General features: G+C 33.4%; 1 protein-coding gene across 1 annotated transcript; it reads right to left on the bottom strand.

Annotated features, from left to right (window-relative positions):
* Positions 1–22,565: 22,565 nt before the first annotated feature.
* Positions 22,566–24,809, bottom strand: LOC129795356 (alpha-(1,3)-fucosyltransferase C-like). The gene is made up of 2 exons (XM_055836579.1): positions 24,027–24,809; positions 22,566–23,065 (listed from the first exon to the last, which is right to left on the bottom strand). Exons 1-2 carry the CDS (start codon positions 24,803–24,805, stop codon positions 22,606–22,608), a joined length of 1,239 nt encoding a protein of 412 aa, XP_055692554.1. The 5' UTR covers positions 24,806–24,809; the 3' UTR covers positions 22,566–22,605.
* Between the last annotated feature and the right edge of the window lie 1,136 nt (positions 24,810–25,945).

Genomic DNA, 25,945 nt, shown 5'->3' with positions numbered 1-25,945 from the left:
TTCAGTTAAATCCTAGAAAATTTAATCATATGAAATGAATCGTTTAATCTTAAGAACTCAACGAAAGTATCTTTTATATTTGACAGATAAACATAACGAATGTCAATTATTAACTTATGAAATCCATAAAAATTAGTTTAAATAAACATTAAAAATAAACTACAAACTTTCGATTTTTTTTCTTCGAGTTCCAACCGTTAGAAAAGTACGTTTAACGTTAGAATTATACACTCAAATACATAATATAACGTCATGAGATTATTCACATTTAATTCCTCAATGTCTAAGCCTCTCACCACGCGACAAGAAGAGAACTTTGATGGTCTCCACACCTTAAATTAAAGAGAGAGAGAAAAAAAAATGTAAAAAGCAATTCGAATATTAATCTTTAATGAGCCACCATCCTTCTCATTCTGTGTTCCATATAAAAGAAGCATATTAATACCCATTAAGAGTCTACACACCATCGAATATGCCACTTTATGCCAACATTGGGTGTCTCTGCTTGTTGTGCTTGCTGTTTGCGCGCACCTGGGCAAGAGGTTGAAATGAGATAAAATTTTGCCCAAAAAGAAGACAGACTCGGGCGAGGAATTAAATCCACCCACACACATACTTAATTTTATTGTTATTAATGCGTCCAACGACGAATGGAAGAGAGTCAAATACATTGAGAAGCTGTTTTTTAGCTTTTTATTTCTTTGCTTTGTAATTTTATATTTTATGTACAATCGCAATGTTTTGAGCATATAAATTTTCATATTAATTATATTTGCGAAAAAAAAGAGAGAAGAATGAAGAAAACAGTTAAGTCGCGCATTTCGTTGTTGGTGGAATGTCTTACAAGAAATCTTACACACACACAGTATTTTGTGTCCACCCTTGGGGTCCCTCCGCTACGGGACCCAGCAGCTTAATGATGTGAGATGAATAAATTTGATTATGAGTGCAAAAGGAACCCACAAGAAATGACTTTCAATACCACAGCAGAGTCAATATAAAGTTTGAAACAAGAAAAAAAATCATCCAAATGGCCAATGGCCGAAGGTGTGGATTAATGATCTTCGTGAATTAAAACACTTAATTATGTAAATTATCAATTTTTCCAATCCCGCATTGGGCGCGCGAGCGGCGAGAGAGTCGTCAAATGAATTTGTGGAGTTGAACGTCTTGTGGAATTTGGGATACCACACAAAATTATCCAAATAGCGCGTGATCGACATTCAAATTGTCGTGATCTCAATTAATCAGATAAGTTCGTTCGCTGCTTAATTTCTCCACTCTTTTGACCACCTCTAAAAACGACACATTCCATGCTTATGTGCGCACTCATTTGGGTTTTGCCCACCGTCAAGCATTCACTCACAGTAGTGGCTCTGTCCACATAAAATATTAATTTAGACGACACAGAGACGCTCAGATGTCTTATTAGAATTTTATGATTTATTGTTTGTCGTTGGGAAAATTTTAAAAATTGTTCTAAACCCGGATATACCGTTCGTATGTACATTGAATAAGGGATAGTATTTGTAGAAAAGGTAAAAAATGTTTCCTTGTATTATCTTGCAAATTGCAAAAAAAAACATTTTTATAGCACAATATGTGTCTCGGCTAAAGGATCTCTGATTTATTATTTTTAAAACATTCAGAGAGGTTAACTTTGAGACTTTTAGGCGTTATGCAAAAATTGAATAAGGGATATATTTGCAAAAAAAAATATTTTTATAGCACAATATGTGTCTCGGCTATGAGGTCTCAGATCTTTTATTTTTAAAACATTAAGATAGGTTAACTTTGGGATTTTTTGGGGGTCATGCAAAAAAAGATTTTAAGATTTTACCCTGGATAGGAGAGAGATAAAAATATAGTCTTTTAGAACTCAAACCCCAGACACAATTTTGTGCTATAAAAATTTCCTATTTAAAGGTTTAATTTAGTCAAAAAAAGCATGTTATTACAATTAAAGGGCTTAAGATTTTTTCACACAATTCTCTGACAATAATTGCAATATTTAGTACGACTAAAGATTTATTACCTCGAGACCCTTTAGCTAAGACACATTTCGTGCTATAAAAAAATTCAAAATTATTTGAACTACAATTGTAATAAAATTCATTATCTCTTCTTCTCCATTTTAGTTCTTACTGCTGTTGGATTCCTTCCGGATCCATATAATCAAATTCATTTTGTCAAAAAAGAATTTAAAAGATTTTATTTTTAAAATTAAAACTAAATTAGGTTAACTGTGAAATTTTATAGCTGAGACACATTTTATGCTATAAAATGTAAGACTTGGAATTATTTCCAATTTAATTTAAAATCTTTCAGTAAAAAAGAAGTCAAGAAATTCATACTTTTCAAATATTCGTTCTTCATGACAGTCAAGACATATTTTTGTGCTATAACAATTCTAATATTTTACATTAAAAATCTAAAATGGTATAAGAAAATATTTTTTTTATCAATAAAATGCGAAATTCCATAGAAAAAATCTCTCTTAACACATTTAAAATGATTCAAATCAAACATTAAAAGTAGGTAGATAATTAAATAAAAAATATATTTCTTTAATTGCTTTATTGGAACTATAAAATAAAATAAAAAACAAATGTCTCGCAGTCTTCCAACGCCTTCGCACAATATTTCACGCCATTACTTTAGATCTCTCTGCTGGAAAATTCCTCATATAGAACCTGTTTTTGTTGAGAAAGAAAAACCATGTCGCAGGAGGAGGTGGGCGGGATGAGGGGGGAGGGAGCTTATAAAATTGTTGTCTCGCCATTAATTATAAAAACAGTTCAACGGGAATAATTGCAAATTCAACATTAACCCGTCATGACTTAAGCATCATCATTACGCCTTGTGAGCTGTGTGGTTGGGGTAGAGGGGGAATAGCGAGGGACGCCTCGACCTTAATTACGAAAATAAATTCCTCGCACCTTCCACCAGCACCTACCTCCTTTCTCCTAACACTGCCCCCGTGCCTTCTGGTGGAATTCATGCGAAAAATTTAGCACTGGTGACGATTTTTTGAATATTTCATGGGCTCACGATGATTAAAGACCAAATACCGCGTGTTTGGCCGCCAAAAGCTCACCAGCACTACCTCACATGAAAGGGCACCCACTTTGGCTGGTGAGAGAGTTCTGGTAGAAGGACACATGAAGTATTTTCCTCCCAAAAAGGGGCATGTCATTGCTTTTTTTCCAGGTACAGAATATTGCAAAATTCTTTTCTTAAGATTTTCTCGTATAAAGATTTTTTAGGATTCTTGAAATGACGTAATGAATTATGCTTGTATTTGGAATTTTCATCTAGTTAAACAAATAAGAGAATTTAAAAAAAACTCGTCTAAAATTTCGACCAAAATTTCTAGCGATTACCGATAGTTTTTGTAATTTATCGTGAACCATTTTCAATACTTTTCGTTGTTGTTTTAAGAAGACATTTAAAATCTGTATTTAATACGTTTTTAAACTTTTAGACGAGTTTTCTTATTAATAATTATTTTTCATAAACATTTTTTTTTATTTAAAAAACAATTAAATGGTATTCAAAGTGACTAAAAGACTTAGTACATTTAAAACAGAATAAAGTCGTCGAATGATCAATTCTAGGTGAGTTAAAAAAAAATTAAATAAGATAACAATAAAAAGAAAACTTTAAAATTAAATTTATTCAAAACGTTTAAAAATTATTAGACTACATTACATAAATACTAGTCAACCCGAGCCCCCAATCACGTGTGAGCAAACTCCATTTTAACCTCTAGGCCGCCAAGCGGGGTCGTTGAACGACCCCAGCCCTATATTTCGTGCTATAACTTAATAAATATAAAAGATACCATTCCCATCTTTTGGAAATAAGTTCTTTGGTTATCTGTGGAGGTTGTGTAAAAATTTCAGCTCAATCCGTCCACCACAAGAAAAGTTATTAAGGAAAATGTAGAAGAAGGGAATTCAAAAATTGGTGTAACGGCCATGCTGCGGAAAATTTCTCAGAATGAAGTTAGTCACATCATAAATCATATGGTTGAAGGGGGTTGAAGGGTTGTGTTTACTTTCTCACTTTACCATCTCAGTGTGTGAATTATCGCGAATAAGTAACATAAACAACATAAAACATAATTAGAAGCATATAAATGTGCAAAACAATAAAGAATATTCGAGAAATATTGCCATTTATCACGGTGCGGGAAGTGAGGGGAATGTGGGGAAGTAGTGAAAAAAAATAGCAGTTTCGGTCAACTTCGTGGCAAATTTCTCAGGAAGAAAGTGTGAAAAATGAGTGAAAAATGTTTTTCCCTAATATCTTCTTCTGTGTGTTTCCGGGTGGCGAATTTGTGATGCAAGGGGCAAGAGGACTATATAAGGAGTCTAAAGGTAGTGACCCGACAGTTCCCGGTTGTATGGTTTTTGATAAAATCGACTTCCTTCTTGGGGTCGTTCAACGACCCCACCTTGGCGCTCTAAGGAAGCTCCAAGGTCTTGGCGGCCAGCAGGTTAAACTATAAAAGGGGGGCGTATATTAGTAGGGGGGATGAATAATACGGTACCCCGAAAAAATTTTAAAATAAAAAAATCCCGTTATCTGACCCTTCCAGCAGGTAGAAAATGGGAAAAATCAGTTTTTCTGTGGGGGCGCTATAAAGGGGGGTTGGGGCGGAATTCCATATAGCGCTTGCAACTCGTATTGACCCCCTCTACCCCCATACCAAATTTCATCCAGATCGGCCCAGCCGTTTAGGAGGAGTTCATGTGCCACAGACAGACAGACAGACAAACTTTTCAGCTTTATATATAAAGAAGATATCAATTTTTTAATACTAAAATGATTTTCTATTTCTATATTCCTCCTTTATCCTTTTCTATCTACTGCTTAATGTCTTTTATTCAAAGAAATAAATTTCGACAATTAGACGACTTTTTAATAAACGATATTTCTTTCATATTAAATTATAGAATTAAATTAAAATAATTCTCTAGACAAATCTACAAATTAGGTTATCAAAACGTTTCACAAATTTTGGTATAAAAAACTCGTCGAAAGATCATTTTAATAAGAAAAATCTTTTGTTTCTGATATTTTCACAAACATTTCCTTTCTTATATTGAACACAGAAGAAGATAATTAGACAAACTGACCAGTTTTAGACCATTTTCCTTTAGACAAAATTGATAAGTACCTACACAAAAAAGGCAATTTGTGTGCCCCTTTTTGTTACTTTCATCTCAATTTCAATGGACAACCCAGTTAATTATCCGCCTCTCGAGCCATTTAACTTTGGGAGTCCTCCAAGTTTTTGGGGAGTTCATTTAATATTTTTTCGGTACTCCTCCTCCTCTTGCTCCCGCACAGCCCCCATGCTGTATAGAGAACATTTTAAACCAAACACCTGGTGGTGAAAAAAAGGGACGAGAAAAGGTGAAATTGGTTCATTTTTGCACTTTGGTCGTGTTTACAATTTAAACATTAAAAACCCTCGCGTGGGTGGGGGAGGGTTGGCCAGATTATCCGTTTGCCAGCAATGCTCTCCCTCCGTTTTGCCTTTTCTCTATATATAATTAGCTCTCCGGGGATGATAAGAACACAGACCGGAGAAGGGTATGTGCGCGGGGGTGGAGGTGGTCACAAAATGAGGTACAGAGACGGGAAAAGAGTGGTGGAAAAAAAATAATGAAAAAGCAATTAAAATCTTATTAGCCACTCAATTATTTCGCATTTAAAAAGTTTCACAGCATGAGCTTTCGCAACCACCCCCAAGCGCGGGGGTGAGGGCTCCGTGTTTGTTTATACACCCCATCGTTTGCCACTTGTTTCCACCTTCATCCCCAACAAGATAAGATTACACGCCTCACCATTAACTTTATTTTCACCCCAGCAGCAGCAAAAAAGGCGCTGCGAGAAAATTCAACTGGAAATTCTACAAAATGAGCTTTGGGGATGATTTTTTTCCGGAGGTGGTTCGTAGTGAAGAAGATTTCCAAGAGAGGGAAAGAGAGGGAGATTGAGTTGATTTTGGCGCTCAAAGACACCGCACTGTGTAATCACAGCATGTGAATTTTATTCGATTGACTGGCTTACCGCATCACCTGCAGACTTCGCACCAACCATGAGATTCCGGAGGCCAATTGAATTTTGTCAGATTGGGAGCAATTACAGGGAATCATATTGCAATCACACAGCCGAAGCATCCACCAGCAATCATGTTGACATGTCAGGTGAAGTATCTTTCGTTATTTTTTTCTTTTTGGATTCAGTTTAAATCCTTCCAGTTGAATCCTCTGGGATGGATCATGTAAAAGAATTAACGAGGTTTCTCTTTAATTTTCACATTTAATAGTTCATCATTTAACAATTATTTATTAACCTGTCTCTTTGAATTGATGACTCTTTCGTTAAGTTAACTGTCAAATAAGAAAAGTGATTAGAAAGAAAAAGAAATTGAAAATTAGTCTAATTCAAATATTTACAGAATTTTGTGACATTTCAACAACAGAAATAATTCGAATTGAAAAATATTTGACATTCGTTAAGTTTATCTGTCAAATATGACAAGTTTTTTGTACTTCCTAACATATAAGATTGTATAAAAAATTAAAGATTTTCAAGAAATTAAATTGAATTAAAAAATGATTTAAAATGTTACTTATTCTACGGGAAATTTTTTTTAAGCAAACGTTAGAACAATCGATAAGTTTATCTGTAAAATAAAACAAGATTATTGTACTTTATTCAATTGAAGCTTAAATAAATAATTCAAAGCCTCTAAGAAATCGAATTAGGTAAATAATCAAATTAATAGGATTTTAAATGTAACGAATTCTACTAAAAAGAAATTTAAAAAGCAAAACATTAGACATTCGTTAAGTTTATCTGTCAAATATGACAAAATAAAAATAAAGATTTTCAAGAAGTGAATTACATTAAAAAAAAATTTTAAAACGTAACTTTTCCAACAAGAATTTTGAAAAAAGCAAACGCGAGAGATTCGTTAAGTTTGTCTGTCAGATATGACAAGATTATTGTATTTCATTCAATTGGGGCTGGCATATTAAGAGCCTCCAAGAAAACGAATTAGGTGAAAAAAGGAAATTAAAAAGATTTTAAATGTAACGAAATCTACCGAGAAGAAATTTAAAAGCAAAACGTTAGACATTCGTTAAGTTTATCTGTCAAATTGAAAATCATTAGTTTTGAGAATTTTTTTTGGGTATATTTCTAACTACATAAATGTATTTTCAGTACTTTCAAAATGCTAACACAACTAAATTAACAAGAAAACCTTTTGATATGATATTCGTTGTTTTTTTTTAATTTAATTTCCTAAACTTTCTAAATATAGTTTAAAAAAATAACAGAACTGAAAGCATTTGAATTAATAAATTTAAAAAAAAAAGGAAATTTCTAACATTCGTTAAAACCGTTAAATTCAACACAGATGTTAGCTATGATTCCCACCAAAAAATGTTTTTTTTTTACAATAAAAGGTACAAAATTAAAGCTTAAACTACAAGAGTTTTTGTGTAAAAAATGTTTTGCCATATCCTTTTCACATTAAATCCCTCTTCAATCAATTGAGTGGATCAATCTGAATTAAGGGGTGGTGGGGGGTTTGGGATAAAACACGTTCATTGAATAAATCCCGGCATTTTAGCTTAATACACAGAGTAAACAATCAATTAATAAAATAATATCGTACAAGCTTATTAACATTCGAAACTAATTAATTTAGGGATAACCAGTTGGGCAGTTAAATTATTTCAAATGAGCCTGTGGGATGGCTTTTTGTTGCCCCAACCACACACGCATACAGCTGGGTAGCATTACCCCCTCATTGCTCTGCCACCCACTTTCGAGGCAAAAAGGGCGTTGAAAATGCATAAAGTGAATTTTATAGTGACCACCAAACACCAAAATGGGCCGCATTGGTAAATTTGCGGTGTGATTGTGCGAAAACCAAATTGTTGCACCCACTCAAGGTGCACCAAATGCTCATTTGGTTGCATTTCATCACTCTCTGGGTCAAGTGGAGGATTTTGACACTCTTTTTGATGGTGCTGATGGTGCATTAACTATTATAGGCTACATGTGTTGATTTTGAGGTTTAAAAAGACGGGAATGCTTTTGCAAGTACCAGGCGTCTCCATTGCAATTTATAAAAAGCTTTAAAGTTATTTTTATAAGAAGAATTTGAAAATTAAGACAGGATTAGTGTTTGACTTAAGATTAGAGAAAGGAGGCACAGGGTGAAATTTTGGCTTATTTTTTCATTATTTGTTTTGTCTTTTTTTTTCAAGATTTCGTTCAGTTTATTTTATTAAACATAACTAAATGAAAATCTGTTTCTGAAGACATTTGTTCGGAAAGAAAATAACTAGAAAAACGTTTAACATTCTATTCTCTTCTATTCGTTAAGTTTTCTTGTGAAATACAGACAATTTCGTTGAGTTGATTCAATTATGATTTTATAACAAGTTGCTTATTTAATTAAAAAAAATGAAATTGAGCGAAATAAAAAAAAACTTTATTTCAAAACAGATTACTTGACGTTCGTTAAGTTTATCTGTCAAATATAATGACATTCCTTAAATTCATATAAATTTACGATTAATGAAAAGAAGACAGAATATCATAGTTTTTAGTATAAAACTCATCTCAAGTCTAAAGTTTAATAAAATTAGGTAGGTACTATTTTTTTTACATCTACCAAATCTTTTAATTCTTTTAAGGGGGGTCTCTTTTGAGAGCTGGTGAAATTAAATATTTTTATTTTTCTAGGGATTTTTCTTAAACTTGGTTTTCAAATCTTAGTCACATTTAAAGATTTATTATTGAAGAGTAAGAAAATCACTTTTCGCCATCTTAAGTGCGACGCCATCTTGAGATTTTCCTCAAAACACAAAGGTAGATTTTTCTCAGGATCTACTGGATGGATTTTGATGGGGTAAAAAGCAAATAAAAGTGGAAATACCAATGCAGATTTTGATGTACCAGAATATTGAATTTCCACTCTGGGGCTGAGAAAAGTGCAAAAATGTCAAAAACTTGTGAACGAAAGTCACATTTTTTCACTTTTCTCAGCCCCAGAATGGAAATTCAAAATTCTGCTACATCAAAATCTGCATTGATATTTCCTCTTTCATTTGCTTTTTACCCCATCAAAATCCATTCAGTAGATCCTGAGAAAAACCTACCTTTGTGTTTTAGGGCAGTTCTGTGGAAGAGTCGGAAAATCACAAGATGGCGTCGCACCTAAGATGGCGAAAAGTGATTTTCTTATACTTCAATAATTAGGCTACAAATGTAACCAACTTCGGAAAACAAGGTTTAAGAAAAACCCCAAAAAATTACAATATTAATAATGTGTAAATTCTAACAGTTTTCCCAAGAGACCCCCCTTAAGCAAAATACCAAGAAGGAGGAAAAGTGGAAGAAATAACTCTTGAAAAAAATCGATCTTTTGTAATTAAGGGTTTTAAAATTCTTTATATTTTTTATCCAATTAAATTGTTACTCGTTTCTATTTTTCTTGTGCATAGAAAAAACAATCTTTTGTAGGTGATTTGGGTCGTTTTTCACGTGGCTTTTCATAGAGAAAATTACTTTTTTAATTCACACAGTTTCAACCAAGAAATTCGTTCTTTAAAAAGACACAATTTCCATCAAGTTTCTTTCCTATTTTGTGATTTTTTAAGGGACACAAAAGTAAAAATAAGAATTAATATTGGTTAAATTCGTGCACGATGTTCGTTTGAATTTTCTTTCCATTTTCCACCCCCACCCCCCGTCCCCGTAAATTGCGGGGTCTCCATAGCAATCTTCTGTCCATCTCACTCTGTATGTCCGCGATTTTCCTCGCTCTACTGCTGGAATGGAATTTCCATGCCAAGCACCACCAAAAGCTCCCGCGTCCTCTGCGATTGGTGAACGAGAGATGCTGGGCACGTGAAGCGTGGTACAGAAAAAAAAATCGCTGAATGCGGCAGCAACAAATTGCCATAAGCGTATGTCCGAGGTCGCGAGCTTTCGCGGGTGGATTGCAGTGCAATGGAAACAAGATGGATGTTCCCAAAAGCAGCGGACGCCACCCACCACCCAAAGTGAATGCAATTTGTCGGCGGAAAAATCGCGTTCTCTCTCGAATGGCGCCAAAGGGAGGGGATCGAGGGGGGGTATGTGGAACATAATTAATTGTGATGTTGCAATTGACTGTGACGAGATGCCTTGTCGCATTCAAGCAATCATCCACTGCAGCATCGCAGCCTCTGCAGAGAATGCAATTCCCCGACAATTCGGGGAGAATTTTTATGCTTTTTTTCATAATTTGTGAAATGAAAAAATAAATCGTTTGTCTAAAAAAACAGTGAGGGCCCCTTATAGAGAATTAAATGTTTTTTTGGGTTTTGTTTATAATTAATTTTCAGTAATATTCTTTGAAAATTATTAAAAATAATGAAAAATTCATAAATATTGATTTAGTTGGTGTTCCACTTCGTGGCCAACACCAAGTATTGTAATCGTCGGAAAAACCGACCACCTCAGATCGGGCTCAAACTTGGTATGAGCACGTTTTAGACATCCCACATTACGAAAATGGTGGTGGAAAATTTTTGGTCCGGCTGGCCGGCCCGCCGGCCGGCCTGCCGGCCTCTGCGCTGAACTTTGCTTCATAACTCGAGAACGGTAACAGATAGAGACTTCGGGTTTGAAGTTTTCTATAGAAATGTGGGTGTAAAATTTCATTTTTTCGCATTTTCAAAATCCAAGATGGCCGCCATCCGCCATTTTGAAATACCATCAACCACTTCCCTTATAGCTATAGGTCTGAAATTTTAGTATGTTATAGAGCTCAGTGAGACGTTTTCATCGATAATTCATACTTGAAAATCGGTCAAGCGGTTTAGCAAATATGGCGGCCTAAAAAAAAAGTGTTTTTTCGATATAACTCGAGAACGGCTTGACCGATTTGGACCAACTTGGTATCAAATGAAAGGTTTCGATAAGCCTTACAACTGTCTAAAACATTCCAAGTTCCAAAAATATCCGCAAGAGGCGCTAAAATCAAAAACAAAAATTGCCTAACTTTAAGGGGTAATATCTCCGAATCCCCATTATCGATTTCGTTTAAATTTTGATATGTTGTAGCCTGACTCAATATCTTTCACCAGTCCGAAAATGAAGAAAATCTATGTCGCCGTTTAGAAGATATAGCCATTTGAAAAATTCTTGAATTTGAAAAGTTCTAAGAGCCATATCTCTTGAACCGCTTGTCCGATTTGACTCAACTTAGTATCAAATTAAAGGTTTTGCAAAACTCTACAACTTTCTAGAACATCAGAAACCTCTAGAACCATTCCTTGAGGACGAAAAGTGCAAAAAACTGTTTTGGTAGAACCAAAATCCGCCATTTTGTATTCTGGAGGTGACCTTGAAATGTATCGAAATATATGTTAGATTATAGCTTATTTCAAGACCTTTCCATAACTAGTCAAGAAATTTCTGTAGGTCTAATAGAACTTAAGATATAAGCATTTTAATCTGTCAAATTGCTAAATTTTACAAAAAATCGACTTTTCCTATACTAATACTACTCACAAATCGCATTACAACGCATAAAAAAACTTCTATACGTTGTGGGACACCAACTCTTATAACTGGACGCGTTATGATTGACTTTCCTCTGTAAATTCTTTAACAAAAAAATACGTGAAACTGCCCTTGTCTCCCCTAAGTTGAAAATCTCTTCAAAACTGAACTATTTTGCGCTCCTACGCTGAATTATAGGCCACAATTTTAATTTTTTCCCCGTAAGAGAAAGGTAAAGGCAAAAGGAATAAAAACAACCCTTTATAGTAGGTTTTCACCAACCCCACACACACACTGCGTCTCCCCCCTTTTGTGCATATGAAAATGTAATAGAATAACAGCTGAAGTGGGTTGTTTAACAACGAAAAAAAAAAAGCAAGTCCTTTGTGCTTTGCGTTAGAAGGGGGTTGAAGGTGGAAAGAAGTAGAGAGAGGAAAAAATACATTGTTTTGTGCACAAATAAATTGCCACGGGGGGTTAAAATTAACAAAGACAATTGCACTTGAGTTGAGTTTTTTCCTCTTTTTTTTCGGACAATGCATTGAGCCGGCAACACCACTTACACCCCCCGCGCCGCTTCTTCCCTCAATGAGGGTGGAAGTCTTGTGCAAAAGCTTCAAGCCACCCTCTCGTAGGACGAAGCAGAAAGAAGTGACGAAGTGATTGTTTTGGATGCATTCACATCTCACCCCTTTTCATCAGTGAGGGAAGGTGGAAATGCAAGAGAGAGGAAGAAGGTGAGAAGTACATTCGACACGATGGAAGCTACCCTTGAGGTCTCTTCCTCTTCTACCACCAGCAGTGTGTGAGTACTTCTAAAAACGGGAGCACGTGTTGTGCGGGGGAGAGTTGCAAGAAATATGCGAATTGAGATTAAAGTTTTCTCACTTGAGCTTTGTAAAACAATAGGATTATTCTTGACTCTGGGATCTCTCTTATATGAAATCTACAGGGGTTAATGGTGGATGGGGTAAGATGAAAGAAAAGTGGGTTAACGTCATTTCCGACAAAGATTTTACTTAATTTTATGATTTTCATTATTTTTTGTGGTAATTTTTTTTAATTTTATTTCTATTATACAGAAGATATTATATTATTAGATATTATATAGTACTAACCCCCTCTACCCCTATATCGAATTTCATTAAGATCGGCCCAGCCGTTTAAGAGGAGCTTTCTAATTTAAGATTACATTAGTAAAGAAAGATATAATAATCAAATTGATTGTTAATATGGATTGTCAAACTCTATTTTGTACATAAACCAAAAATATGATCTTTGAATATTTTTGTAAATTTTTTTTATTCTAGGTTTTCTTACAATTTAATATACGTAATTTTTTTTTTAAATTGAGTTAAATATTTCTTCTTCAATTGTGGGTTTTTAAAATTTATTGCATTTGCTTGTTTAAGTAATTTTTTTTATCTGATTCTCCAAGTGCCTTCAACCTTGTCTCCTCATGAAGTTCTCCAAAATTTTTAAATGCTTCATCACATTTTTTTTCTCTCTTTCAAAGGTATCCATTCTTTCTGCAACTGCAATAAAACATAATTTAGAATGAATAACTAGGATAATAATAATAAATCGAAAGTTCTTATGGCGAAAAGTTTTTATGGCGCTTTTTTTCGTTTTTTTCGCTATTTTTCGCTAAAAAAAAACTATTAAAATACGTTTCTGCTTTATTTACTAAATTTTTTTCGCTAAAATAATTTTTTTATGTAGGGGAGACCGGGGTTAAAAAAGTCACTTTAGGGTTTAGAAAAAGCTCAAAATATCATATTTCCCAAATAGATGAAGTGACTTTATTAACCCCGGTCTCCCCTAAACGTTGGAACATCATCAGAAGTAAGTCAATAAAGGTCAATAAAAACTATTTCTATTATCAAAAACTAATTTTTAAAAAAATTGGACGTTAATGCATTAAAATGATTACTAAAAAAAATGTAAGCAAGTAGTTTGAGAAGTATTTTTGGGCACGAAAATTTCATTTGTTATAAAAAATATTGTAAAAAAAATTTACTTGCAATTTTTTCTTGTATCGTCAGTATATCATAATTTTATTTTATTTTTTTGACTTTTGTTGACTTCCACTAGTTTTTTGACTTCCACCATTGAAAGAAAGAAACATAGAAAGAAAAAAAAAGAAAAAGAAGAATTTAGGGACGGCCATTGTGGGACAAACTAAAAATTGGTGATGGATTCAGGTCAGGAGATTCAGAAGACTTTAAACAATTCCAAAAAAAATCTTAAAGAACTAAATAAAAAAATGAAAAAATATTTGGAACAAAAAAAAACAAGTGAAGAACAGTATGAGAAAATGATGGCAGCGGGAAGGGAAGCAAAAATTAATAAACAAGGTAGTTTTTTATAGTTTATTTTTAAAATCAAGAAGAATTATGAATGTGGATATTTATATTAAGTGATTTTTTTTAGAAAGTCAAGTACTTCAACAAAAATACCACTCATAACTGAAGTACTGGAAAACATTCGATGTTTAAAAGAGGACAGAGGACTTTTTGTCGGCGTTTTTCCTTGAGATGAAAAATAATTCTTTTTTGTGAAATAGAAAATTCCTTTCATTGATTTTGCTCACCCTCAATTTTTAATACTTTTCTCAAAGGATTAATTGTAGGGCAATGAATTAGATAACTAACTGAGTGAGTCTGGCGTAAAAGTTTAGATTTAGGATTTTCTTGCTGAAAAATCTCTTTTTTCTGACGCTCACCGGACGGACACCTTTTCTCCTTTTTGATTTTCTGAATTAGATAAAGTCAGATTAGATCTTGTGAAAAAACTTCTTCGATAAAACATTGAAGTCTTTTACCTCATTCGGAGAGATATTTATTTGATAAATAACTCAGATTTGCTTTGAATGGATAGAGGGACTTGATTCAAGGAAAGAATTTTGAATCGCATTTTTAGAAAATAAAAAAAAACAAATAAGAAATTACCAAAAGAAACTTGAAATTTTTGCACAAAATACCAAAAAATGAGCGGCTATTGCGCGTTTTGTTCTTTTAATTGTTTTGAAACATTTTCATCAATGTTTCATTGATGAATCATTAAAAATAAAACACAAAATGTACCTTAGCTATGAAAAGAACAATTCTTTAAATTAACCCTTTCGAGTCCACGGTGAAACATAAAAACATTGAAACATGCGCTCTTTTGTCACGATATGTCATGATGAATGCTCTCAGATAACATTTTTCAGGCAAAACGTTTTCTTCGACTTCTGCGTGAATAGCATATATTGGGTCGTCTTATATTTACGCAAACTGCTTTTTCATACATTTTAGTTTTTTTATATGGTTTTTTGAGGTTAAAATTCTGCTTAAATAAAGATGATCCAATATTTCTAACGAGGAAAAACAATTGAATTTATAAAAAATTAGGAAAATAAAGTTTTTGACGTTTGGGTCAACGTATGACCAAAAAAACGTTAAAGGGTTAAAGGACGTTATCCAGGTTCGTGAGAACAATTTTGAACCGCACTTTAAGAAAAAAAAAACAAATAAGAATTTCCCAAAAAAACTTAAAATTTTTGCACAAAGTGCCAAAAAAATTGGCGGCTATTGCGCGTTTTGTCCTTTTAACTGCTTTGAAACATTTGCATCAATGTTTCATTGATGAATCATTAAGAATGAAAAACAAAATACATATACATTGGCCGCATTTGCCAATAGGACTAAAAGAACAATTTTTTTAATCAATTAAATCTTGATTTGCAATGAAAGAAAAGAATTATTTTTCAACAGAATCGACGACAGAATTAAGGAATATTTTACCATAAATATGTTTCTTAATTATTTTGCCTTATAAGGACTCTGTTTTTTTGCATTAAATCTCACTGCAGAATTCGCAGAGAAGTCCTTCAACCATCAGCAATGGGGAAGAATAAATAAACACTCAGCCAAGGGAATGGGCAAAAGCTGAAGGAAAACATTATAATTAGCTGCTGCTTTCCAACGCGGCTCTTTTACATCATCATGACTTGTCCGTTGACAGTGCAAATGGCACCCCAGAGGGATCTACATAACAAGAATGCAAGAATAACAAAAAAAAAAAAAACGAACGCAAAGTAGGGTGGACAACAATTAAAATGGTGAAAAGATGAGCTAGAAGAGGTTTTTATTTGCTACTCCGCACGCTGAAAAATCCTTCCTGATGCTACTTTTTTTTTCTACAGAACAGAGAGAATTATTCCCTTCCCCCGTACAGGTAAAATCACAGAAAATAAGTAGAGAAAAAGGGGAGGAAAGGTGGGAAATAAATGTAATTTCCAAGCCCTTCCCCCAAAAAAAAGGAATGAAAAAAAAATAGAGAAAACCATTTTGTGAATGCGAAAGCTCTTCCCGGAGGCTCTTTATTTCTCGCTTTAGTTAAATTAAAACATAAAATCTCCTGCAAGTGCAATTTAGGGGCATTTGCGGAATAATAAGGATTTAACGTGGAGCAAATGAAAACTATTTCAACATGAGCTTCCTCTCTTTGGCGTTCATCTTCCTCGTTTAATTTTTTTTCAAGTTTCATCTGTGTGTGTGTCCTGTGCCTTCCTGTACCTTCTCCATGAAATGTATATTGGTCAGGAAATAGAAAACAGTCCTGGTTTAATGCAGTCTAAATGAAGGAGAGAATTTTCAGGGGGTTGGAAATTGTTTTTAATATTTAACTGTTTTACAGAATATTTGCAAAGTATTCCGAATAATTCAAATATTTCAAAAATTGAGCATGAATTCCGTAAGAAATTTTTGTTCTTTTCTTTGTATAAAAATTCATTAATTAAAAAATCAATTAAGGTATATCGAGAAAAAATTTAAGATTTTAGCCAAGACACATTTTGTGCCATAAAAGTCATTCTACTGTTTCTATAAATTTGTAAACATAGTTATAATTATTTTTTACATTCCTTTTGTAGTTATTTTGAGAAGCTTAATAATTTTATAGCGAATATATGAAGGATTTTATATTTCTCAGCTAAAACACATTTCGTGCTATAAAAAGTTTACTTTTTGTACAAGATTTTTGTCTGACTTACAAGAGTTCATGCATAATCTTTTATTTATGCAATTTTGTTTATCTGTTAGTCTAGACACATACCATAAAAATTAGAATTTTGTAATATAATTTACGAAAGAAGATTAAAAAATAATCTTTATTATGTTCGTCTAATTTGATTAATGACGTTATTAATACTCTTATCACGACGTTATTAATTTTTTAAAATTCTATTATTAAAGATCTCTATAAGCAAAAGAAAACATTTTTATAGCACAAAATATGTCTTGGCTAACTTTTTTTTTATTTTCTAAATATTTTACCGACTTCCTTACGGAATTTAAAAAAAATCTGATAATGGATTAATTCCAAAGAGAAAAAAAGAAAAATTTTAAAATTAAGATATGTAATTAAAATTAAATTATGTAATAATTCAGAATAATTTTTTTTTTAAATCCAAATATTCGAATCTTCCGCCTTCAGATAAAAAAAATCCCTGAGGCCCACAAAAGTAACTGCTGAAATTCAATTCCAAAACTCTCACAAAATTCATTGCGAGTGAAAAAAAATTATTTCGAAACTTATTTAATTTTTAAAATTGATAAAAAAACAAATTCTATCCACCCCCGCAATTTCTTGCGCAGAATTCCGAGTAGAACAATGTCCTGGAAAATCTCAAAGCCCTCCAAAAGCTGATTATTGTGTGATGGCCACACTTCCGTGTGCCGCAGAAGCTTTTTGGTTCGTCATTAGTACGAGCATCGCATTATGACCCTTGTTATGGGGTTGAGGGGGTGGCATGATAAGCTTCAACACAGCTGGTGGACAAAAGCAACGCGTCGGCGGAGGTGTTACGATGCGTGTTAAATAAGTTAACACCTCATGTATGATGAGATTGTTCATGTGTCACGGTATTTATCTTACTTCTCTGGGTGAGATAGGAGTCAGTCATGCCCACCCCCACGCATTGACCGACCCTGTATACACACAGTGGTGGTCAAGTTAATAATTCGGACTATATGGCATTACTTTTAGTCACCCAAAAAGGAGCAAAACGGCATTCTGAATGGCATTAAAATTGAATTTTTTAACGGTTTAAAAAGGGAAGTTTTAAAATATTTTTTTCAAGATAGAATAATTCATGAACTGCTTGAGATTTAAATGAATCTTAAGAAAAGACAAATGAAGTTATCAATTATCTCGAAATCTGTGTGATTCTTTCCTCAAAAGAATTTAAAAAATAAAATTTTCAAACGTTTAATGAAACATTAAATTATTGAAAATTCAATCTTTCAGATAGAAAACGTCAAACGTTAAAAAATAGACGTTGAAAGTTCGAAAATAAATGATCAGCGTTCAAAAATGAACGTCAATCATTCGAATATGAAAGTCAAACGTTAGAAAAAAAGATCTCAAACGTTGGAAAAAGGAACGTCAATCATTTTCAAAAGATTCATTAAACGTTATAAAATGAACATAAATTGTTTTAAGATAAACGATAAACTTTTAAAAATAAATGTCAAACATTCGATTAAGAAAGTTAATTGTTAGAAAAGAGACATCAAATATTTGAAAAAGAAATTTTAAACGTTACAAAAAAAACTAAAATTATGGAAAAAGGAACTTTAATCATTTAAAAAAAATAGAGACGTAAATACTAGAAAAGAAACGTTAAATGTTCGAAAATAAATGTTAATCATTCGAAAAATGAATGTCAAAGTTGAAAAAAATACATTTCAAATTCTTTCAATTCAAACGTTAATTGCACAAATTGTCAAAAGCTCCAATAGCCGTTAATACAGTTTAGTCATTTAAATTTTATAAAAATGTTCTTTGAATTGAGTTATTTTATTCCAAAACTAGCCTCTCTTAAATGATTTTCTGACTACACCCCTGTTCTACTGGAATGATCATATCGAAACATTTTCTAGCCAAAACACTCAAAGTTGCAAACTTAGAATATTCTTTGAAAAATAAAAATGTTCCCGGGAACCAACCCCTTGCCCTCCGTAAAAAAAATAAATTTTCTTTATCCTATAAAACTTGTCTGTATAATCTGACTTTATTCTAAAAGAAGCATTTTCTCCCCTCAAACAGAAAGGTTTCAATTTAATCTAGAAGAACTAAAAGAATTTCCCATCCATGGGAAAATAACGTAGCTCTGTGTAGAAATAAATTAACGTGAATAAAAAAAAGTCCTGCACTTTGTACTTGAAGCTTATTCGCTGGTGAATCCAACCAATAAGCCACATTTTTAATTCCCATATTCAGCTCTTCCTCAAATTCAGCGAATGCAACCACTTCATTTGTGTTGATATTCTCTCCCTGGAAAAATACATTTTGAAAAAAAAACGAACCACAAAATCGCCTTTTTGCACAGAGAAACTCACAGGGTGGGAGTGGGAGGGAAAGTGGGTGGAATTTCCCGCCCGAAGTTTGCGAAAATGGACAAAGTGCAAAAAAAACCAGCAGCGGGCACTTTATTTGTTTGGCCGCATTAATAATTCTATTCTGCTGTTGTCATTGCTCCAACGGAAAAATTCATCAAAAGTCCAGCGATGCATTTGCCGGGGCCACATATGCTGGCCACGCAGGGGGTGAGTTCGGGGGGCGGGGAGGAGATGGGGACAAAGGCTTGACAATGAGTGCGGAGAATCTCTTTGACGATTGCAGAAAATATGCGCGAAATGAAATTGCGAATTTCGTCGTGGCGCAATAACATTGGGACAAAATCTAAATTTTCTATTCTCTCCCCCCACACCCTCCGTCATCCCTCGAACCACCATTCTTTGCCACAAAACCCCGCGCCATGGCAGATGAAGCACATCGTGTAGAGTTTCCCACTCTTGTGTTGAGTGAGATACGGTAGAGTTGTGAGAATTTTCTACATAGATTGAAGATTAAGATTTACGCGAAAAGGAAGAAATTAAATGAAGAGATTTTGGGTGAAATTAGTTGATTTTCTTTTGATTTTTTGAAGTCAGAATTTAGTATGAAAACTAATCATATTTTTCAGGCTTTTCGCGGAAACGTCATTCAAAATCCCCCGTCGTCTGTTGAGCCAATAAGACATTCAATTATCGTTGAAAAACCTCAGAAAATTTTATATTCTAAATATTTTAATTTAAAGGACATTTAAACAAGTATCCGGAAAACCCAGAAGGAGTAGCTTCTAAAGAAAACTTCAAGATTCTCATAAAGTTTTCTTCATTCTTAAGTCATTCAAGAAAAAAAGAATTGAATAATATTTGACCGTTTCTCAATTCAAAATAACTGTCTTAAGGCACCACCACTATTTTAGAATAGACATGAAGCTTTAGTTCGTTATCCAATGATATTGCAACAAAAAATATAACTAAAAAACATAAAAGAAAATATGAAAAACTCAACACTTGTCGAAAGTCTATAAAGGAAGTCCAAATTTTTCGAACTCCAATCAAATATTGACATGATCATTTTCATATTTTTCTGATCAAAGTGACATATTTACATGATTATTTAATCATATTTTCATGTCCAACGTCTTATTTTCCCAATTTATTGTTTGTTTTTCATGACCAGAAAGTATTATTCATGTGATCATGAACCCGTTTCACTGTTCAATCGCTAATTATCCTGATTTATAGCTTATTATCCTGATCGTATGAAATGGAGCATTTCTTTTCGAATTGAAAAATTCTCCTGATCAAAAGCAGAATTTTCTGATCAAAAGCAATATTTTCAGATCAAAAGATAGGACACGTTGAACTTTACCTGAATGTTCATTGGTCAATTTCATATCCAGTTTTTTTTAATCTTTTGATGTGGCTTTAGTGCAAAGTCTTATTGAATAGCAATTTAATATCAATTATATCTTTAATTTATTCAATGAAACTTTGCAGTGAAGTTCAACCTGGATGAAAACGTTTAATTGTTCAAAAATCATTTTTTTTTAATCTTTAATCTACAATCTGTGCCTTCTTCTCAACTCTGACGCCCGCGGCGGCGGTGGGGTTTGTTCCGGACATGTGAAAGAAGCTGCCTGGGAATTTCTCATTGACCCACTTGGTTGCTATACCCTCTCTGCACTCATGCTGGAGCTCAAAAAAAGGCGGTAGAATTTAAAATTCACTCGCAAATGCATCCCGATGTGCGAATTGTGCGATCGTCCAATGAAAAAATGCCCAAAGTGTGGGATGAGTGACTCCCTGGTGAAAGAAATAGAGTGCAATGGAGCACTGGACGGGTTGCTGCACCCTCACCCCCTACTACAAGGAGGATGGGTGGAAAAAAAAGCAACCCCCGCTTCGCGTTTTGTCTAAAATACACATTCACCGTGGCACTGGGCATTACCATAGCATCCATGGCCTGGGCATTGCGTCCCAACATCCGCGCCAAAGTGCCGAATAACACAACAATAATTTGAATTGTGTTTGTAACGAGCTATGTTTGCGTTTTTCGCGAATTGAAATTTACTGCATATTGAATATTGAATGCTACACAACATTCCTCGGGACTTGTGCTGCTGCTCTTTCCTTTTTGAGGCTCACCAGCCTCATCAAATATCCACAATCTGCGCGTAGAGAGAGGGTGCTTTGCCTATATTTATGGCTCTGTACACTTTGGATTTTCGCTTGAATACCCCCTCCGTGGTACAATGGGCTCAATTTGACTTTTAAATGAAAGAAAAATCCCTTTAGAGTCCATTGCAGTCTCAGTATTTGAGTTTAGAGGCCCAGAAAAAACAAAAAATCTCATCAAAGACACAATTTTTGGCTCAAAATTTAATTTTTAAATGAACTTCCCAACCCCTTCTACATGCAACTCTTCGCAGAAACCTCCCCGAAAACTTAATAAATAAATTAAACAAACAATCCCCTTTTCTCACGCCGTCACCACATTCTGCCGCCTAAAAAAATGAATATTTTACAACATCTCTATGGCAAAAATGTGGCGTGTATCAAATGAATTTTTTACATCACCATAAATATTTGCAACTCTTACAAAGTACAACCCCAACCCCACGCGACGCCCCCAAGCTGGCTCAAATATTGATGAGTTGGTTAGTCTGCCAAAGAGCTCCAACCAAGGCTCCAACCTCGGTGGCATACGCAATTTTTTTCTAGGCAATATTAATACACAGAAAAAAATTATCCTTAGGGGAGAGCGGGGCTATTTGTGTCAATTTGGATAAATCACTATCTGCAGGACTCCCACGGGGCAAGAAATTTTCCTCGATAGGTCATTCTCATAGGAAATTTCCTTGCCTACAACTTTGTCTCATACCGCCTTTCTCTATATCCACGGGAAATATGGGTTTTCGAGCTTTTCCTGAACCCTTCCACGCTTGACTTTTTTAAGAATCCGTCGACAAATATTGTCACCGGCGGGGGTAATTAAGTTGGTGGAATTTTCCGACATTTCCAAAGATTTTCCATCTGAGAGATTTGTTCTACCTACTAACCGAACTCCTCACTTGTTCATCTACGGCAAAGAATTTCACCTTTCTATCCACTAAAACACAAAATTATGGAATTTTCTCAACCCCCACATTTTGCAACAAAAAGGTTAGAAAACATGTCAATATTGACGTTTCATAGTCCCACTCGACATGTGTTGATTTGAATAAATGTACAGAAAAATCATTAAAAGTTGGTGAAAAATACACCTTGGCAACGTTTTCTACATTGACCTAGCTTGTGGAAAAGACGGTGAGATTGGAAAATCCCTAAAAGAAAAGTGTCGGAAAATGATTTTTTCTCAACACCCAAAACGTATTTTTGAAGGCCTCACAATTTGTTTATTTTTTTTTCCTAAACTATTCATCGGATAATCTCCAAACTACAGTCAACTATTGAGGGTAGATAGGACTTCTTATCATAATTTTTTCAGGTGCTTCCGATTAATAACTTGGGAGAAATTGCCATTTGAAAATTCCAAACTGTCACAATTAGCCCCGCTCTCCCCTAGACTTAATTTATTTAACAATCTCTGTAAAATCTCCGTAAAAAATGAATTTTATTAAAATATTCGAAAGAATTAAATAAATTTAATTTTTTGCTTCTTTTTCGAGCATTGATCCTTTGTCCACCACGTCTCAATGTCTTCGTAAAATGTTGCATTCCTTTCATTGCCAGAAGAGGTAAGTTCATGGAGTTTATCACAGATATTATTGTAGACTTTACCACTAAAGATGGTCTTGTAGTACTTCTTCCACCAAAAGAATTTAACATACTCCTTGATATTTTCTCGGAGGTAATTGAGATAATTTGCCAAGTCGGTGGCAGTTGTAAAATCATTTGCATCAATGTAGGAGTGTGGGGGGAGATGTTGTGAGTAGTTGGCACCGCCATAGACAACGGGTACAATGTTGTAGCGCATTATACTGAAAACCTTCTCCGTGATGTAATCATTGCACAGGTTGTTCTCAAAGGATAAATAAAAGAAGTATTCCTGTTCCACGTGGTCGTAGCATTCCCCTGTTTTGCTGCGTGGGCAGCTAAAAAAACAAATATTCAGTTTAAGCATCTCAATACGCCAATGATTGAGCCAATATTGCTCAATTTAAAAATCATTCAATTATATTGATCAAATATTGATCAAAAATTGGCAAATCAGTTGAATCAGCATCAATTTGTTAATATGTAAAATGTGATCAAAAATTGGCAAGAAAATGATGAAATTTCGATCAAATTACAATTGCTCAATGATGCTGTTGATTCGATCATTTTTTTCTCAATTTATTTTAAATCATGAATCTCTCATATCTTGACCATTTTTTTAACTAAAAAATAAGCTTCTCTTTCAACTCTTTTATGAAAAAAAAATTATGAAAATAATTTAATCAATTATGAGGCAATAATTGCACAAATATAACAAAATTTATATTCAATCTTTCCTCAAACATTGATTCTATACATACATTCAGCATAAAAAAAGTGCTTTTTCACTTAAAATTTTACTAATGATTTAATTTATTAAGCATATAAGAATAAATTACAAGTCTTGACTCAATAATTGTTCAATATATATTCAATCAATAATTGCTCAACGTTCACTCAATTTTCACAGATTTTTTACACTCTTAAAAATGTTAAATTATTACTCAATTTTTACGCAATCTTCATTCATTCTCTTCTCAATCGTTCATTCCTCAATTTGCAAAAAGTAAAATTGTCTTTTCCACATAAAATCCTATTACATATTGTTGTAATTTTAAAATAGTTTGAATAATAATTTAATAATAGTAATTCAATAAATGATCAACATTCACTCAATTTTTACACAATTTCCATTAAATCTTTTTTAATCACTTCTCAGTTATTAATTTTCTTATTCTTCTCTGTTTTCATAATAATAATAAATAAATCCATCACATTGATCAATAATAAATCTTCCTTTTGACTCAATATTGAGCTCAATTATTGATCAAATATTGGGAGATGTTTCGTCAAACTTACACCAAAGGTCCACATTTGCCATAAATGTCCACATCAATGGTTTTCTGCATAGCATGAGCGAGTTCATTGCGATTGGATTGAGCATGACAATTTGAGACGAACCATGCAGCTGTTTTATGTTTCGTCTCAATACTCTGGAGGAGTGTTGGATCAATTTCTTCTGCATCATCAAAAACAGGCTCCATCCACTCAGGTTCTTCAGCTTCACTCAAATACTTAACATTGTCTTTTGCAATGAAACCATATGGCCAATAGATATCTGAATCACGTCTATAGGTCATTGTGAGGTTGTACAGCTCCCTGTTGGGGTCAGATGCGAATTTATGGGCTGACATGGGGGGACATTCGAGGTCAACAAATACATAAAATTGCTCCGAAGATCGATATTTTGGGAAACTCTTCTCCACACTCCATGGATGCTGTCCACTGAAGAGTAGAGCGTCAAACATTTCAATCTTTGGCAATAATTTCCTATCACTCGTCACAATGCACTTCTTCGCACTTGGCAGCAATTTAACAGTCTTCATCCACGGAGGAGTTTCATACAGCAAAATGTACTTTACTTCAGGATTTCTCTGAATTTCAGTCTTTTGATCATTTTGATGATCTTCTAAATTATTTTCTTCCTGAACAGTTTGCTGATCTTTTAGGTGATCATTGAACAGAATATTTGAGGATTCTGCGTGATCTTCTACAGACACAAAAACCACTTCCCAGGGAAAGAAGATCAATGTAAAGATAAAGCAAATGAGAAAGAAAACTTTAGCATACGAATGCATTGTCACCACTAAACTGAGCCCTAGAAAAATTAACACCACGTCTTCTGCTTAAAATGAATGTTTTTTTTTTTCATTTTTTCTTTGAAGCAGAGCAATTGAATAAACATTTATGAAATATGTTTGTAAAATAAATGAGCCACAATGTTAAGCTATTCACTGTCTGCTCGTTACTTCTTCTTCAAGGCAGAATATCAATTTGAATTAATTTAAATATTTCTGCGTGAATTTTGAAATTTTTCTTTAAGTTAAAATATTCGGAAATTACCATGAAGAGAAACTTTGAAGGAAATATTTAATAGAATCATAAAGAAAATATGCTGGAAAAGCTTTGGAAGAAAGCTCAAAGGTATGAGAATTTCCCACCAAGATCATGTAAGGCAAAAGATAAAAAGCTGAATTTTTTCTTCGATTTGAATTTAATATTTTTGAGGCCAGAAATTAATACGTTTTGTTCTGAAATTAATGAAGTATATTGTAGGCTAAAATATAGAACGTTTTAGGCTAAAATTAAGTATTTCTTAAGCTACAATTTAATATTTTTTAGGTTTGAATTTAATTGTTTTGAGATTTGAATTTAATACATTTTACGCTTAAATTTAAAACATACGAGGTTTCAATTTAATACGTTTTAAGCTGGTATTTAAAATATTTTAAGCTTAATTTTAATACTTTTGAGGCTTGAATTTAGTACGTTTTATGCTGGAATACAGTAATTTATAGTCTTGATTTAAAGTTTTGAGGCTTAAATTTAATACTTTCGAGACTTGAACTTGCAACGTTTTAAGCTAGACTTAAGTTTTTTTTTTATGGATGTATCTTCAAACAAAGCTCGTAATATAAAGTGAATAAATTCCTTTTAAATTTCATTCGTATTCTTCTCATTAACCCCCAACGATATCCTTTGGACATTTGAAGTCTTTTATTTATAAAAATTTAATTTTTTAAAAATAAAATCTATTTATTTTAATGAAGAAGGAAAGCTCCAAAATAGTTATAAATTAATGGATTGTTCTAAATGCAATTATATATCGTTATTTTTTTCCTCTGTGGTGTGGGAGGGTATCAATTGAACGTTAATCCTTCTAATGGAGGATATCAATCAGTTTGTGGTTTATTCTTTAAAAAATAAATAATCAAATA

This window comes from Lutzomyia longipalpis, chromosome 4 (assembly GCF_024334085.1).
Source record: "Lutzomyia longipalpis isolate SR_M1_2022 chromosome 4, ASM2433408v1".
In the NCBI taxonomy this organism is placed as follows: domain Eukaryota; kingdom Metazoa; phylum Arthropoda; class Insecta; order Diptera; family Psychodidae; genus Lutzomyia; species Lutzomyia longipalpis.
Note: the sequence above shows the minus strand (reverse complement) of the source record. Positions and strands in the feature narration are given on the sequence as shown.